The sequence below is a fragment of the Corythoichthys intestinalis genome, chromosome 8 (genome assembly GCF_030265065.1).
Source record: "Corythoichthys intestinalis isolate RoL2023-P3 chromosome 8, ASM3026506v1, whole genome shotgun sequence".
NCBI lineage: Eukaryota > Metazoa > Chordata > Actinopteri > Syngnathiformes > Syngnathidae > Corythoichthys > Corythoichthys intestinalis.
In genome coordinates this window covers 31,434,916-31,454,031 of record NC_080402.1, presented here as the reverse complement: position 1 = coordinate 31,454,031, position 19,116 = coordinate 31,434,916, and the positions used below count along the sequence as shown (strand labels likewise).

Here is a 19,116-nt window from a genome sequence, read left to right as displayed (position 1 = left end):
TTTTAGGTTTTGTGCAATTTAGCTGAATTTGGAATTCCAGAACTAGAAAATGTTCTAAATAGAAGGTTTTTCATCCTATTGCGACATATGACACTTGTTTGTTTTTATCTCAGGATACTCCTGTGGAACCTTAATACCAAACAGGCTGTCTGTTCAGCTCCAGCAATGCCTTTGAGTTTATGTCACCGCCTCACTGTCAAGTACTCGAACACAAACGACAACCTATTTGTCAGTGCTGGCAGGTAAGTAAATAAAAAATTGAAGTTTTTTCAATTTTTCTATTTCAATATTATTAGTAAAAATGAACATGTATTTCTCTATCATTTGGGTTTTGCATCAATAGAGATTTTGAGGTGGCGCTGGAGCAGTCATATTTTCCTACTAATCTTGAATTTTGTTCACCCGATGTTGAGAGATCCATACTTAATTTGATCAATTGAACAGCCATGGACACAATTTGTTGCTCTTCTGTGGTGGAATATATAAAATTACCATTTTCATTAGATGGTATTTTCTGCAGGAAGATGCATTCAAATTGTTGTACTGCTGTAGTGTGGTGATTCCAGTCATCAAATGACAACAAGATGAAACTTTTTATCTTTTTCTTAATGTTCTCTTGCTGTGCTTGCACAGGGCAACCTTGCAGATCTGGGAGTTGGATCAGTTCAACAAAATCAAACCTACAGACTGCAAGATGCGCAAATTAAAGAGGACGGTGAAATGCGTAGAGGTGTGTATAAAAGGAGATTTTTGAAGGCATTTTATGGCATTTTTTTAGGCATTTATATATATATATATATATATATATAAGAGACTAGCTATTGCTGCTACATCTATATTTAATTTTATTTATTTATTTCTTGAACATAATACATTATATTTAAAATAAACTACCCGTATTGTCCCGAATATAGGACGGCCCTGATTATAAGACGACCCCCTCTTTTTCAAGACTCAAGTTTGAAAAAAGACTTTTTGAACACCAAATTATTTTTTATACAGAAAATAATTACAGTACATCTGAAACAAATGATTATAACAATATATTTGAGAGAAAATGCATGTTATTTTTCCTCATTCAAATCTTAATATCTGAACATTTAAATATGTAATCTAAAGTGCAATCACATTTGTAAATGAATGGCTTCTGGTTTTTGAGATGTAAATAAACCAATCTATTGTGATAGAACAACTCTGGTTTTTTAAATGTAAATAAACCAATCTATTGTGATAGAACAAAAAAATTGCAATAACTGCATTGACCATCAAAGTGAAGTCTAACTGTAACTGTAGTCTTGAAACAAATCTGAATAAGGAAAAACATTGCAATAAAATAATGCAAACTGGTTAAACTAGTAGCTGAGATCTGTCATGACAGAACATTGCTTCAATGATATCTGGCGCCATCTAGCGTCGTGAATGGAGAGAGTAGCTGAGATCTGTATAAGAGAACATCGCTTCAATGATATCTGGTGCCATCTAGCGTCGTGAAAGGGTATAATGTCTAGACCGCGAATATAAGACGACCCCCTCTTTTTCAGTCTTATTTTAATGCAAAAAACACCGTGTTATATTCGGGCCAATACGGTACTTCATCCAAAGTATTTTTTTCTTGTGGAAAAAAATAGAAGAAATGATGCCTATTCAAATAATGGGCCAGTTTTTTTCCCACTCTGTATTATAAACATATAAAAAATAAAATGTCTACACTAGGGCTGCAGTTATCGATTATTTTAGTAGTCGATTAATCGATGAACTAGTTAGTTCAAATAATCGCGTATTCAAATAAGGAACATAAAGAATTAAAGTACCTGAGGTGAGCCTCAAACGGTATAAAAAATAATAAATGAGGATCTAAGTACAACAAAAGAACAATTGGCTAAATTAATGGCAAAAGTCCGCTAGCTTAAATGCTATAAAATGCTAACTTTTTTTTTTGCAGTGCTCTCAACAAATGGTCCAAACACATATTCCCACAAAAATCAGCTAAATAAACCTATAAACTAAATTATGAATGCATTAAAGAAACATTAGCTCAAACAAAAACTTATATTTTTGCATAAGCTTATGCTGGTCTTAACAGGGAGCAGCTGGATTCAGCCATGTGAAATAAGTTATGTCATATATTCACTGTTGCAACTAGAGAGCAGTGTATCCCCCAGATCAATAAAACTAAAAGCAAAAACTTTCAAAACAAACAATTAAAACACCACCATACATCATGTGAAACTAGCAGTTAGCAGCAGGTCTGCCTCACAGTGTTTAAAGTCTGGGTTGCATCTCAATTTGCATGTTCTTGTGTTGTTTCTGTCTCAGTGTGGTTTAGTCCCCCATTCTGGAAACATGGGTAAGGTTTAGTGTAGCCTGTAAATTGCCTATGCGGTGGGTATGAATGTAAATTTTAAAGTTGTTTTTCTCATCATGGTTTACGTCAACCAATGTCCCTTATTTCCCCAAAAGTCTGCTGGAATTGGCAATAACTCATATTGGACGTTGTAAAAAAAATGTCTTCACAGTTCTCACCAGACGATGAGTTCTTTTACTGTGGCACAACCACCGGAGACATCTTAAAAATTAACACCAAAGCAAAGTCTTTGAATGACTTTGGTCCAGTGAAAACTAAACACAATCTGGTGAGTATTCCCATCACTTTCAACTCTCATCTTGATAGAATTTCTCAGTGGATGTCATTTTTCATTTGACGAGTTTCCAATGTTTTTCATCAACAGGGGGCTAATGTTCTTAAAGTGTTAGCTACGGGAGAACTACTTGTTGGTTCTGGATTTGGCACTTTGACACTGTGCTCCCCCATTACCTTCAAAGCTATCAAGTGAGTGCATAGCATTCTTTGTTCATAAAAATGTAGTTTAAGTTAGTGGGCTGCTTAGACCAGATTTATTGGGCAGACATTTGGCGGAACACTAAACCAGAGTCAGTTACATGCATTGGTGTACGACGTGTTACCCAAGTATACGGCATATACCCACTGGAAGAGGTCAGAGATCTGCGTGTACTTATACTACAGTGTATCACAAAAGTGAGTACACCCCTCGCATTTCTGCAGATATTTAATTATATCTTTTCATGGGATAACATTGACAAAATGAAACTTTGACACAATGAAAAGTAGTATGCATACAGCTTATATAATAGAGTTCATTTATTTTCCCCTCAAAATAACTCAAAATATAGCCATTCATATCCAAACCCCTGGCAGCAAAAGTGAGTACACCCCTTAGAAACTACATCCTTAAATGTCCAAATTGAGTACTGCTTGTCATTTTCCCTCCAAAATGTCATGTGACTCGTTACAGGAGTGCTGTTAGCATTGCCGAAGAGATTGAAGAGGTGGGGGGGGGGTCAGCCTTTTAGTGCTCAAACCATACGCCGTACTCTACATCAAATTGGTGTGCAGGGCTGTCACCCAAGGAGGAAGCCTCTTCTGAAGACGGTACACTAGAAATCCCGCAAACAGTTTGCTGAAGACATGTCAACAAAGCACATGGATTACTGGAACCATGTCCTATGGTCTGATGGGACGAAGATTAATTTGTTTGGTTCTGATGGTTTCAAGCATGTGTGGCGACGACCAGGTGAGGAGTACAAAGATAGGTTTGTCATGCGTACAGTCAAGCATGGAGGTGGTAATGACCCTCCCACCTCTTCAGTCTCTGCAGCAATGCTGAGAGCACTCGTGTAATGAGTCACATGACATTTTGGATGGAAAATAACAAGCAGTACTCAATTTGGACATTTAGGGATGTAGTTTCTAAGGGGTGTACTCACTTTTGTTGCCAGGGGTTTAGATATGAATGGCTATATTTTGAGTTATTTTGAGGGGAAAATAAATGAACTCTATTATATAAGCTGCACACAGACTACTTTTCATTGTGTCAAAGTGTCATTTTGTCAGTGTTGTCCCATGAAAAGATATAGTTAAATATCTGCATAAATGCGAGGGGGGTACTCACTTTTGTGATACACTGTATAAGGCAGGGGTCTGCACTTCAAAATGTTGAAAGAGCCATATTGGACCAAGAAAACACAAATCACGTATGTCTGGAGCCGCCTTTATAATAAAGGCAATACATGTTGTATGTATCTATTTTAGCTATATTAGCCTCCTACATAAACCATATTAAAACAAAAAATATCTTTCCCTCATCATTTTTCATCTGCAAACATTTTTGAAAGAGCTCTCGGGAGCCACTAGGGCAGCGCTAAAGAGCCGCAGGTTGCTGACCCCCCGTTACTCGCGATATATTTTTTCTTCCCATACATCGTAGTTGATACGCGAGCAGACAAGGCATTATTTTGTGACAGCCTTCACAAATTGATTAATTCATTCAATTAACCTAACCTGGACTGTGTTCACATGATTTTTTTTTAACTCCGATGCTTCTAAAAATGGGGGAATTTACACTGCTGGCCAAAAGTATTGGCATCCCTGCAATTCTGTCAGATAATGCTCAATTTCTCCCAGAAAAGTATTACAAATACAAATGCTTTGGTAGTAATATCTTCATTTATTTTGCTTGCAATGAAAAAACACATAAGACAATGGGGAAAAAATTAATCATTATCATTTTAGACAAAACTCCAAAAATGGGCCGGACAAAAGTATTGACACCCTTTGAAAAATCATGTGATGCTTCTCTAATATGTGTACTAATTGTCAGTACCTGTTACTTACCTGTGGCATATAACAGGTGGTGGCAATAATTAAATCACACTTGCAGTCAATTAAAATGGATTAAAATTGACTCAACCTCTGTCCTGTGTCCTTGTGTGTACCACATTGAGCATGGAGAAAAGAAAGAAGACTAAAGAACTGTCTGAGGACTTTAGAAGAACAGTGTCAATCCGTACTAGCCGTCTAAATGAAAAGGGACTCTATAGTTGGATACCCACTTCTGACCCAGAGACATAAAAAAGCCAGGCTGGAGTTTGCCAAAAGTTGCTTGAGAAAGCCAAAAAATGTTATGGAATGTTTTGTTCTCTGGTCAGATGAGACAAAAGTAGAGCTTTTTGGGAAAAGGAATCAACATAAAGTTTACCATTTACAGGAAAAAAATGAGGCCTTCAAAGAAAAGAACACGGTCCCCACAGTCAAACATGGCAGAGGCTCCCTGATGTTTTGGGGTTGCTTTGCTGCCTCTGGCACTGGACTACTTGACCGTGTGCATGGCATTATGAAGTCTGAAGACTACCAACACATTTTGCAGGATAACATAGGGCCCAGTTTTCCAGCAGGACAATGACCGGAAACACACTTCAAAAAGCACTAGAAAATGGTTTGAGAGAAAACACTGGAGACTTCTAAAGTGGCCAGCAATGAGTCCAGACCTGAATCCCATAGAACACCCGTGGAGAGATCTGAAAATGGCAGTTTGGAGAGGGCACCATTCAAATCTCATAGACCTGGAGAAGTTGGCCATAGAAAAATGGTCTAAAATCCCAGCAGAGCGTTATAAGAAACTCTTTGATGGATACCGGAAGCGGTTGTTTGCAGTTATTTTGTCTAAAGGTTGTGCTACCAAGTATTAGGCTGAGGGTGCCAATACTTTTGTCCGGCCCATTTTTGGAGTTTTGTGTAAAATGATAATGATTTTTTTTTCATTCTTTTGTGTGTTTTTTCATTGCAAGCAAAATAAACGAAGATATTACTACCAAAGCATTTGTAATTGCAATCATTTTCTGGGACAGATTGATCATTTACTGACAGAATTGCAGGGGTGCCATTACTTTTGGCCAGCAGTGTAGATCTGTCGTGATCATGGCGTGTCTATACTTTCGCCTGATCAACATTTTTTTTCTTGCAGGTATTATGTTACAACTTATAAATTAATCATCACATAAATATCTGAAGTTCATGAAAAATGACATTTATTGATTCAATTAGCCATCTCCCTAAAATTTTGAATAGTACTTGCATCTTATCTGTAAGGACAATCCTGACCCTGGAGTCACTTGTAACAGATACATGTCAAAATGTGCGTATTGTACACCATTATTTTCCACGCCATCGAGTGTGAATGTACGTGAATCCTCCAGTAGCGAGCTAGTCTGCTTGCAAAAGGAAAGAAAACGAGGCAGTTTCAGAGATCTCGTTGGCATTTCATACAGTATATCGGAAGCCTTCAAACAATTTAGACTACACCACTGTTCACATGTGATATTTAAACACCCTCAGAAAAAGTATGGGGCAATGGGCTTTTACATTAAATTTCAGGATGACCTGAAAATGCGTTATAGCAGCACAATTTACATAAGTTTATGAAATATTGAATAATTGACCCAAAAAGAGAGTTCAAACTGTTCAGTGCAATTTACAGATTACAGTTAAATTTAACCTAAAATAAAGACAATTTCGCGGGCTGTATTTTAAACGTTAAAAATGATAGCTTTGCCTGGAAAGTCCGCTTAAATTAATGCTAACAAATAATGCAAAATGCTATTGATGTGCTAATTTAATGTATAAGAACAGTGAAACAATCAATTGAAACATAGCACTAAAACATGGTATACGTGAGTTTTTCAACAAGTAACAGAAACTAGGCTTGCCACACAAATCCATTGTGAGTAGGTCAATTCACGAATATGTAACTGTAGGGATTCACTGTAAATAGTTTATATTTTAAGAATGGTAATAACTGGTTATGCAAGTTTATTTATTTATTATTTCACTGCCATAAATACATTGAGGAAAATAAGTATTTGAACACCCTGCTATTTTTTCAGAAATCATGGAGGAGTCTGAAATTTTCATTGTAGGTGCGTGTCCACTGTGAGAGAGATAATCTAAAAAGAAAAATCCAGAAATCACAATGCATGATGTTTTTTTTAACAATTTGTGTGATGGAGCTGCAAATAAGTATTTGAACACCTGTCTATCAGCTAGAATTCTGACCCTGAAAGACCTGTTAGTCCACCCATTAAAAGTCCACCTCCACTCCATGTATTATCCTAAATCAGATGCAGTTGTTTGAGGTCGACACTTGTCCACCCTATACAATCAGTAACACTCAAACTTGTAACATGGTCAAGACCAAAGGGCTGTCCAAAGACACCAGAGACAAAATTGTTAACCTGCACAAGGCTGGAAAGGGCTACGGAGCCATTGCCAAGCAGCTTGGTGAAAAAGGTCCACTGTTGGAGCAATCAACAGAAAATGGACGAAGCTAAACAAAACATGCCAGTCAATCTCAATCGGAGTGGAGCCCCATGTAATATATCACATCGTGGGGTCTTAATGATCCTAAGAAAGGTGAGGAATCAGCCCAGAACCACACGGCAGAAGTTGGTCATTGACCTAAAAAGAGCTGGGATCACCATTTCCAAGGTTACTGTCGGTAATACACTAGACCAGGGGTCTGCCGGGCCGCAGACCAGTACTGGACCGTGGCGCATTTGCTACCGGGCCGCACAGAAATAATAATTTATTAACGACTGCATTCGGCCGAATTAACTTTGGCCTGTGCCCATTAACACACCAATATCCCTGTCTACTTTAGATATAATACTACAGGTTAGAATGTAGTCATATAAATCCATTGATTGGACTGCTAGCAGTACATCTTGTTTTATGTATCTATGTGCGCTTGTCCTCGATAATAACGTATGATGTAGGGCGGGAGCATCACATTTGTTCCCGGAAATAATTAGCCCCAACACTAGAATGACTGAAAAAAAGACATCTTTGGACAGATTTTTTACGGGGAAAAGGGCACCCGACAAACCAGAATATGAGCCTACAACCACGAAAAAAAACAAAATCTACACTACTTCCCAATCACTAAGGACCCACGAACTGCGAAGGAGTGGATTCGTGACCCGTTTGTGAATGAACCGAGTGATTCGAGCATGTCTGTGCAACTGGAGGATCAGCTTGTAGAGATCGCAAATGACGGTGACCTTAAACGTACTGTACAATTGAGACAACAACTCCACCGTGGTTCTGGATTAAAGTCATTCCGGGACATCCTGACATCGCTACGAGAGCACTGAAAACCGTGCTACAATTTCCAACATCGTATCTTTGTAAAGCTGGCTTCTCTCACTCTCCCATCACACCTAGATGGAACCATCTCGTTCTCGTCTCAATGGAACAAGCTCAGACCTCCCACTGATTCAGCGGGTGAGTTATATTTTCCCTGCACTTAATGCGACGGGGCTAAAAACAAATGTTATTTTATATTTGCTGTATTTTTCTGCCGCACATTGCCGGTGTTCTGACAAATTTTGCATGCGCGTAACGTTAAAAATGGCCGCGAATGCAGCGATTCCAAAGTAAACACTACAAACTTTCTTTAAAGGAAAGAATATTAACTTACAGTTGATCATGGACAGACATGTAGAAAAGATTCCAACTGAATATAAAAGAGGGCTTTTTCATCGTCACAAAAGCTTTGGGAGCCAAATTTCATAAGGGTGCAAAATTTGACAGAACCCCGGTCGGTGAAAAAAAGATCCAAGTCACACCGGTCTGTGGTGCAAAAAAGGTTGGGGACCCCTGCACTAGACGTCATGGTTTGAAATCATGCAGGGCACGGACGTTTCCCTTTGCTTAAACCAGCACATGTCAAGGCCCGTCTTAAGTTTGCCTATGACCATTTGGATGATGCAGAGGAGTCATGGGAGCACGTGTTGTGGTTAGATGAGATTAAAATTGAACGTTTTGGTCATAATTCCACTAACCTTGTTTGGAGGAAGAAGAATGATGAATATTGTCTCAAGAACACCATCCCTACTGTGAAGCATGGGCGTGGTAGCATCATGCTTTGGCTGTGTTTTTCTGCGCATGGGACAGGACAAGTGCATTGTTTTAAAGAGAGGGTGACTGGGGTTCTGTATTGTGAGATTTTGTGGAGCAACCTCCTTCCAGCAGTCAAAGCATTGAAGATGGGTCGTGCCTGGGTCTTCCAACATGACAATGACCCGAAGCACACAGCCAGAAAAACCAAGAAGTGGCTCCTTACGAAACATAACAAGGTTCTAGCCGGTCTCCACACTTAAACCCAATAGAAAACCTTTGGAGGGAGCTCAAACTCAGTGTTTCTCAGCGACAGCCCAGAAACCTTACTAATTTGTGGGTAATGATCCCTCCTGCATGGTGTGCAAACCTGGTGAAAAACTACAGAAAACGTTTGACCTCTGTAATTGCAAACAAAGGTTACTGAACCAAATATTAACATTCATTTTCTCAGGTGTTCAAATACTTATTTGCAGCTGTATCAAACAAATAAATCGTTTAAAAAATCATACATTGTGATTTCTGGATTTTTCTTTTTAGATTTTCTCTCTCACAGTGGACAAGCACTTACAATGAAAATCTCAGACCCCTCAATGAGTTCTAAGTGGGAGAACTTGCAAAATAGCTGGGTGTTCAAATAATTTTCTTCACTGTAAGTGAAAAAAGACATATATTTAGTAATTAATTAGTAATTATATATTTTTAACTAAAAAGAAGTGAGAATGGTTATGTTTGGAAGTCAGAGCACTTAAATGACTCCTGTTTTTTTTTTCTCTCGCCCACATTAGACACGTGCAGATGAACAACGGGGTGACCTCCATCGCTCTCAAAGATGACGGGCGCCACTTTTTCGCTGGCACGGACGCATCAGAGATCTACTGCCTCGATCTGCTTGACTTCAAAGCTGAGCTCATCTCCACCAATCACCATGGTGCCGTCTTCGACGTCTCCATCGCTTTGTAAGTAGCAGATTCATAAATAAAAAGCAATGAGCCATCACTTAAGTAAATGTTTAGGGACTTGTCGTCATCATTAAGACTTAATGTAACCTTAGGCTGCTAATTAAAGATAGTTTATACTTTAACAAATTATACAAATCAAAGTTTGTAGTTTCTTTATTTTGCCTTCCTTGGCATTATTGAGGACATGTTTTCAAACATTCATTGTATTTAGTGTTAATCTTCCAAAATGTGAAGTACTGTATTCAAGGGCGTAGGTTTGCATAGGGACGGTAGGGACATACCACTACCAACTTTTCAGGATGCTGAAGTTGTCCCCACCAACTTTTAAGCAACCCTATTTGCATTATATAATGGCTTCAGTTATATAGGTCATTTAGATTGTCTTCCCATATATTGTAAGAACAACAGACCTGACCATTATTGAATGAATTACAGTACTTTCATTATGTTCAGACTTACATTGACCCCTTTTCATTTGCTGAATATGCCAGTCCATCCCCCCCCAAACACATTTTTGATTGGCTGATGACTTGACCCCCCCCCCCCCCCCCCCCACACACACACACACACGCATTCACAGCCAAACAGAAATACAACATGCCGCCTCCTCCGCCCCTTTCAAGACGAGGGATATTAAAAGTTTTTTTTCCCGCCAGCAGAAGCCACTGTAAGTAATGTAAAAAGATGTCAATGTTGTGGAGGTGGGGAACACACCGCTAATTTTGATAATGAAAGTCCGCCCTGCATCAGAGTTAGCATAACATTAATCTGTGTGAATTTCTCGTTTTCAAGGAGGAAGCTGCACTGAGAGAAATATCCTCCTGTATGTTTTCTACTGTTAACGTTAATCAAACTGGAAGAAATGTAGTGAACCAAGGATTACCCCTTTATAGATGGATTATAGAATTGATGATGAACAAGTTTGTATTTCTTATGTATGTTAATATAATTTGTGTTCAAATATTGCAATTTAAATTTGCTAATAAAATCCAGACATTTATTCTGCAAGTTTTCAAAAATGTTTCTTTAGTAGTTTTTTAAGACAAAGGTTTGAATCGAACGGTGTATTACCTCAACAACTTTACGAGAAAGTTAGTATAAGTCAATACAGATTTATCTTGCCGTGATCATTTAGCCTATCAATTAATTAGGTTCATATTGTTGAGAAATGTAGCCCTGACCCTCGTTCAACCAGTCTGTTTGGTCTTATACATTGGGGCAAATAAGTATTTAGTCAACCACTAATTGCGCAAGTTCTCCCACTTGAAAATATTAGAGAGGCTTGTAATTGTCAACATGGGTAAACCTCAACCATGAGAGACAGAATGTGGGAAAAAAAAAACAGAAAATCACATTGTTTGATTTTTAAAGAATTTACTAATAATACACACTGTTGCTGGTATTTTGGCCCATTCCTCCATACAGATCTCCTCTAGAGCAGTGATGTTTTGGGGCTGTCGTTGGGCAACGCGGACTTACAACTCCCTCCACGGATTTTCTATGGGGTTGAGATCTGGAGACTGCCTAGGCCGCTCCAGGACCGTGAAATGCTACTTACGAAGCCACTCCTTTGTTGACCTGGCTGTGTGTTTGGGATCATTGTCATGCTGAAAGACCCAGCCACATCTCATCTTCAATGCCCTTGCTGATGGATGGAGATTTTCACTCAAAATCTCTCGATACATGGCCCCATTCATTCTTTCCTTTACACAGATCAGTCGTTCTGGTCCCTTTGCAGAAAAACAGCCCCAAAGCATGATGTTTTGACCCCCATGCTTCACAGTGGGTATGGTGTTCTTCAGATGCAATTCAGTATTCTTTCTCCTCATAACACGAGAACCTGTGTTTCTACCAAAAAGTTCTATTTTGGTTTCATCTGACTGTAAAACATTCTCCCAGTCCTCTTCTGGATCATCCAAATGCTCTCAAGCGAACCACAGACGTGCCTGGACATGTACTAGCTTCAGCAGGGGGAAACGTCTGGCAGTGCAGGATTTGAGTCCCTGGCGGCGTATTGTGTTACTGATAGTAGCCTTTGTTACTGTGGTCCCAGCTCTCTGTAGGTCATTCACTAGGTCCCCCCGTGTGGTTCTGAGATTTTTGCTCACCATTCTTGTTATCATTTTGACGCCACGGGGTGAGATCTTGCATGGAGCCCCAGATCGAGGGAGATTATCAGTGGTCTTGTATTTCTTCAATTTCCTAATAATTGCTCCCACAGTTGATTTCTTTACACCAAGTGTTTTACCTATTGTAGATTTAGTCTTCCCAGCCTGGTGCAAGTCTACAATTTTGTCTCCGGTGTCCTTCGACAGCTCTTTGGTCTTGGCCATAGTGGAGTTTGATTGGAGTTGTGGACAGGTGTCTTTTATACTGATAATGAGTTAAAACAGGCGCCATTAATACAGTTAACGAGTGGAGCCTCGTTAGACCTTGTTAGAAGAAGTTAGACCTCTTTGACAGCCAGAAATCTTGCTTGTTTGTAGGTGACCAAATACTTATTTTCCACTCTTAATTTGGAAGTAAATTCTTTAAAAATCAAACAATGTGATCCCCCCCCCCCAACCCCCCCCCCCCCACCCCCACCCCACATTCTGTCTCATGGTTGAGGTTTACCCATGTTGACAATTACAGGCCTCTCTAATATTTTCAAGTAGGAGAACTTGCACAATTGATGGTTGACTAAATACTTATTAGCCCTACTGTATGCAGGTTATGCTGTTATATCGTCCTTACCAATGTTGCGACCAAACCTACGCTTTTGACTGCATTGTGTTCTTCAAAACTCTAGCGGACACATCATGTAAATTTAGTACCCATTAACCACACTAGAGAGCGGCATAAGCACACTTTTCAATAATGCAGTAACGCACCACATTAACCCTTGTAGGGAAAGTGGTCACGACAGTGGACAGATATTCAATAGCTGCATTTTTTTTTTCTATATGAATGTAATGAAAACACTTAAGACCTTTAACCCAAGTGAATACTTTTGGTCATTTAAAAAAAAAAAAAAAACGTAACTAAAACATTACAGCAATTAGTATAGTATATATGTGTTTTGAATTAATAATCATTATTGTATTTGTTTTAAAATGATCTTTATTATAATGATGAATGCATTTATGAATTAAGACAATGTTACTACAAAAAAAGTAATTAAATAATAAAACAGAAATATGTAAAGTGGATGGAAATTAATTTTTTTTGCTACAATCTGTCATATTTACATCTTTTTAGATGTTCATCAATGTGCACTATCCCTATAAAAAATGGGAAAAAATAAATAAATAAAAAACTGAAATATAGTCTATTTATGGCCCCAAGTAACACGAAAGGCCAAATTACAGTGTACCAGATGTGTGTGTGGTGAGGATCTGCCAAGCTCTGTGTTGCGGTACGTCAAAAATAGGACAAAACATACCGGCTGCGCACAACTGCGGTCCGGCAGCTCCGTCCCGTCGTGAGCTCTCGCGTGTAAAAACAACAGAGAAGCAGATGGACTTGACTGAACATTTTTTCCCGATTTTTTTATTTTTTGGTTTTACCATAGGTTTGTGACACACCGACCACGTTAACAACCCGTTCTCTACTATTTCGTTACTGTTTGCGTAACTCACCGTCCATTCTCATAGCTTCTGCTGTGGCGTTCCATGCAGATTCCTTTTTAAAGTTATCCTTGTAAAAAGGTTCTGGTGTGTCGTAAATCACTTTGGCTAGGTTCATACTGCAGGTCTTAATGCACATATAACAGTTTTTGTCATGTGGGTTTTTTGTGCCCGTTCAGACTCTCTATGTCCATTGGGCCCGTTCAAGTATTTCGCATGCGCACTAAATCGCAGTCCAACCCGCACTGAGCAAACTCATCCGCATGTGCAGAAACATCAAAACAAATAACTACACATTCTGGCTGTTGTCATTCCAGGGTGATCATATTTTGCTTTCCAAAAAGAGGACACAAACAACAGACATTAATAATGCCTGTTTTAGTCTTATATTCAAAGTTTCTTTGGATTGATAGAGTGCATGACGCACGCACAGAAGCCTTACGTGTGTGCGTCAGTTTGCCCCGACGCGGCCATGTAAGCAATAGTGAAATATTGTTCATTTGGCGCACAGAAAGAAAATTTACCATTTTCAGGCCTATCCTTTTCTTCATTTAATTTTTTTATGACTGTGGTCAAGCCTGCGTAAAAGCCGAGTTCAAGCCAGGCGCTAACGCTAATGCACAGCTACATCGCTACCGTCCTGCCTGCCGCTCTTGGTCTTTGCTGATGTAATTGCTGCATGAAGTCCGATTTGGGAGACTTGACAGTTCAGACTGCCGTCACATTATGGAAAAATGTGGCCAGATTGGATTTCAGCCACATACTTAAGTGACCCAGATCGGATTTGAAATAGTCCACTTCTATGTGACTAGTCACGTCCAGACCATTAATGCCTCACACGAATCCGAAAAACATGAAAAAATCGGATTCGTGCATTAAGACCTGCGGTCTGAACCTAGCCTTTGTGACTTTCCATTTCTATAATGAATCGTTCATCCTCCATGTTCGTTGGTGTGTAAACTGTGAATAAGGACCTGGCCTTTTGACTCCAGGCCTGGCTCCGCCCATTTTGATGAATGCGCCTCCATCAAAAATAGAAAATAGCCCGGAACATCTCCGTTCGGGCGGAACTTGTCCGCAGTCAATCCACAGCGCACATGCAGCCGGTATAACTTCAGCAATATGATAGAATGGAAATGGATTGGCTCCGCCGCTAAATCTTGGCAGATCCGCACTGCACACGCATCCGGTATAGTTTGGCCTTAAAGTTTATTTTATTTTAATTTTTTTATACTAATTAACTCGTTGCATATCACTGACGGCAATAGACGTACAATTTAAACTGGGAAGAATGGTTGTGAATCCTCTTATTTCAGTGCCATTGACAGCCAATTCCTTTTGAACTGGTAGGGGAAAATGAACATGTGTTCATTTCCCCTTTCCATTCAAAAGGAATTGGACGTCTTGCACCGTCGATGAAAGCCAATGATTTTAAATGAGTGCCCTGTAATGGTTAAAAACAAAAATCATAATTTGTGCATCAAAGGGATCATAATGTAATACATCCAGTGTTGTTGATAACAGCGTTAGAATATAACAGCATTACTAACGGCGTTATTTTTTTCAGTAGTGAGTAATCTAATTAATTACTTTTCTCATCTTGGCAACGCCGTTACCGTTACTGGCGTGCGTTACTATGCGTTACTATGTTGGTTGAATGACGCGAGAAAAGTCTGAGAGAGACGGACTCACAGAGATGAGAGAGCAGAGCAGGAGTGGTGAGGAGACAAGGGAGTTGTGACGCCGTTGCAAACGCGATGCTAGGTGGCTCCAATAATACCTGACTGTAGCCAATAGCTTTCAAACTACGCCCACATGATGCTACGGTAGATATCACATATTATAGAAATAGATGCAAATGGCAGATACGGTGGCATTAGCAACATGTATAAAGAACTAGATGTGTTAGTAAACAGCCGCCATCTTAAAGCAGTAGACCTCTCAGGAAGGCTCTGTTGTAGAGAACCTTCCTTGTGAACCAAAGTAACTTTTTATCCAAAATGCTCCTAAATCGGCAAAATCTTGACTTAGCACACGGTCCCAGTTGAAGCCTGGACCGTGTGCTTTGGCCAAGATTGAGCTTTTTGGCAACAAACACTCTAAGTGGGTCTGGCGTGCCACGAAAGATGTGCATGCTGAAAATCACCTCATACCCACTGTGAAGTATGGGGGTGGGTTAGTGATGCTGTGGGGCTGTTTCGCTTCCAAAGGCCCTGGGAACCTTGTTAGGGTGAATGGCATCATGAATGCTTTGAAATACCAAGACATTTTAAGTCAAAATCTGTTGCCCTCTGCCCGTAAGCTGAAGATGGGTCGTCACTGGGTCTTTCAGCAAGACAATGACCCTAAACATATGGCCAAATCTACACAGAAATGGTTCACCAGACACAAAATGAAGCTTGTGAAACATTATAGGAGAAGATTAGGTGCTGTTTTGTTGGCAAAAGGGGGTTGTACAAAGTATTAACACCAGGGGTGCTAATAATTGTGACACACATTATTTGATGTCAAATAATTACTTCTTTATGTGGGATTTTTTCCCCACTGAATAAATGCCTGAATAAATGGATTTTTCTCTTTTTTTCCATTAAGGTCCCATATTATTTGAATTTTAAAAAATGATCAGAAGCTAAAAAAACACAGCTTAACCAGGGGTGCCAATAATTATGGAGGGCACTGTAAATCTATCTTTAAATGATGAAATAGTTTTAAAACTTATACATGTCGAAAGTAGACAGAAGGGAACTTTTGCAAAAACGGGAGCAATTTTAACAACTTTAATGGTTGACTCACATTAAATGACTTCCACACATAGCAAAGGTTACTATCTAGTTATTGCAATATCTGCAATACCCCTGTGTCTAGTTAAGTTTAGGGTAAAGAATTGGGCTTGAGCTAATTGTCCCAAAACCCTTTAAACTCCACATTGTGTGACCTGTTTTTTTTTTTTTTTTAAACATGGAAAATTATCACCAGTTACTTTGCCAAGTAACTAATTACTCTTACATTCAGTTAACTGAGTTACTACTAACACAATTACTTTTTGGGAGAAGTAATTTATAACTGTAATTAATTATTTTTTTTAAAGTAAGATTAACATTACTGATATATACAATATCATTTAACATATATATACTTGTGCACGTGACAATTTCTAATGTTCATTTGCACATATTTTTGTCCCCACCACCTTTTTTTGCTTTTTGATCATCAGTGGGTCCTCAGACTTGTTTGTTACGGGCTCAGAAGAAGCTATCAGGGTGTGGCATAAAGACAAATCCAAACAGCTGCTGAGAATCTCAGAACCCTGCCTTTCCTGTAATTCGGTGCACCTGATGATTGACGGACACAGCATTGTTTCAGGTAGAGATCAGTGCTAGCAATCAGTCAATACTGTTTCTTAAATGAAAATATGTTATCTGTATGAATTCGTAATAACATTTAGGCCTGACCTAATGGAACAATCTTTACTCTAAATGGTTAGCGACCTGTTCAGTGTGGACTTGATCACAAGGTGTTGTTGTTTTTTTTTTCCCAGGATGGAACGATGGAAAAATTCGCATATTTGCCCCGCAGAGTGGTCGCCTCATGCTAATCATTCACAATGCACATCGAAATGGCGTGTCAGCCATTAAAGGATCTACGGACTGCAAGAAGATTGTCAGTGGGGGGCAGGAGGGGACGGTATGTTTTAGATAAAATAGCACACTTTTCCTCACATATTCTCCACAATATACATAAATTTTTTTATTTTTTTTTTTTAACTTCCTAAATGTTATAAAATGCACCTACAGCAGTTTCTCTCTGTAGATACAAAAAGCAGGATTGAAGAGAAAAAAACTACAGTGAGCTGAAATAATTTATGTTTTCAAACTTTTCATTCTTCCTCTTTAGTCACATTTTCATTGTGTCACTGTAAATCCACTGCCATCTTCTAGTGGTAGTCAGTCGTATTACAGTGGACGCCATGTAGTTGTGATTCGGGACTTACTGATTTTTTTACAAAATTTCTCTTGTTTGGGGAACCAATTCATGGAAAATTCCTATTCATATAAAGTCATAGAGTTGCATTGTGGGAGCCTCTGGAGTTCAGATTTTTAGCAGTAAGGTGGACGGCATTGTATTTTTCAGTACTGAGGATTTTAGCAGTGATATTTTGTGTGAAAAATGTGTTGAAAAGAACAATTAACCTTTATGTGATGTCATAATGCTAAGGTCAATTGCTGCATTTTCTCTGTTTATTGAAAACGTACTAGCTCGATTTAGAAATGGGTCCCTTTTCATGCAAGTTGGTGCTCATACTAGTTCAAGGCTTTTGCTTGGGTTAGCATTGGTTCTTTCTGTTTCCACCAAACAAGCACCACATTCAGGGGCTGAAAATTCCTCAAGGGCCAGTAAAGCGCTAACGACGTCAGGGGGCAGGGTTATTGTGAAAATTGTGAACTCTTGTGAGTGGCAGTCGTTGAGTTGAGTGGCCCTGAACAAGTAACTTAACATTGGATAGATATCTAAATAGATATAGAAACTCAAACCAGTTCTTGGGAAGCATGTTGTGATTTGAACCAACAAAGCACTAACATCCATGAACGCCCCTCTTCTTTTGGTGCATATGGGTTGGGTGACCATCTTTTGATTTCCAAAATAGAGGACACTCGGCCCGGCCTCGAGATACTTGAATTTTACTCAAAATTCACTCAAAGATGCATATATCCATGGGTGAAAGTGGCTAGAATTTCTTGCCGGAACTCCCCAACGTGAAAGCCGCCACGGAGCCAGAAATTTTATTTATTTATTTTTGCTGGGGGGGGGGCTCAAACCTCTTAACTACTGAAATGCAAAGAAAACTGTTTTACCTCAGTTATTTCTATAACACATACAAAAACTAGTTTTCATTCAAAATTGTATTTTTTCAATGATTTGCAAAATAAAAGTAAACAAACTCTCCTAATTTTTATTTTCCCTCATTTCCTCACATACTAAATGCAAAATCTCAATTTTAACTATTCAAGAACATAGGATATATATTAAAATTGAAGTTAATGTAAACATTTACTTTTTTTTTTAAATAATAAAGATATACAGTGCCTTGCAAAAGTATTCGGCCCCCTTGAATCTTGAAGCCACCTAGGAGACACACCAAACATGTGGAAGAAGGTGCTCTGGTCAGATGAAACCAAAATTGAACTTTTTGGCCACAATGCAAAACGATATGTTTGGCGTAAAAGCAACACAGCTCATCACTCTGAACACACCATCCCCACTGTCAAACATGGTGGTGGCAGCATCATGGTTTGGGCCTGCTTTTCTTCAGCAGGGACAGGGAAGATGGTTAAAATTGACGGGAAGATGGATGCAGCCAAATACAGGAACATTCTGGAAGAAAACCTGTTGGTATCTGCACAAGACCTGAGACTGGGACGGAGATTTATCTTCCAACAGGACAATGATCCAAAACATAAAGCCAAATCGACAATGGAATGGTTCAAAAATAAACGTATCCAGGTGTTAGAATGGCCAAGTCAAAGTCCAGACCTGAATCCAATCGAGAATCTGTGGAAAGAGCTGAAGACTGCTGTTCACAAACACTCTCCATCCAACCTCACTGAGCTCGAGCTGTTTTGCAAGGAAGAATGGGCAAGAATGTCAGTCTCTCGATGTGCAAAACTGATAGAAACATACCCCAAGCGACTTGCAGCTGTAATTGGAGCAAAAGGTGGCGCTACAAAGTATTAACGCAAGGGGGCCGAATAATATTGCACGCCCCACTTTTCAGTTTTTTATTTGTTAAAAAAGT

General features: G+C 39.1%; 1 protein-coding gene across 2 annotated transcripts in view; it reads left to right on the top strand.

Moving 5' to 3' along the window:
- Positions 1–19,116, top strand: part of cfap52 (cilia and flagella associated protein 52) — a 57,310-nt gene that overhangs the window by 19,283 nt on the left and 18,911 nt on the right. For both annotated transcript variants that reach the window (XM_057843590.1, XM_057843589.1), the window contains exons 5-11: positions 114–242; positions 634–730; positions 2,517–2,633; positions 2,730–2,830; positions 9,541–9,711; positions 16,537–16,685; positions 16,861–17,006. In XM_057843590.1, the coding sequence (XP_057699573.1) occupies positions 114–242; positions 634–730; positions 2,517–2,633; positions 2,730–2,830; positions 9,541–9,711; positions 16,537–16,685; positions 16,861–17,006 (910 nt within the window). The remainder of the gene's footprint in view (positions 1–113; positions 243–633; positions 731–2,516; positions 2,634–2,729; positions 2,831–9,540; positions 9,712–16,536; positions 16,686–16,860; positions 17,007–19,116) is intronic.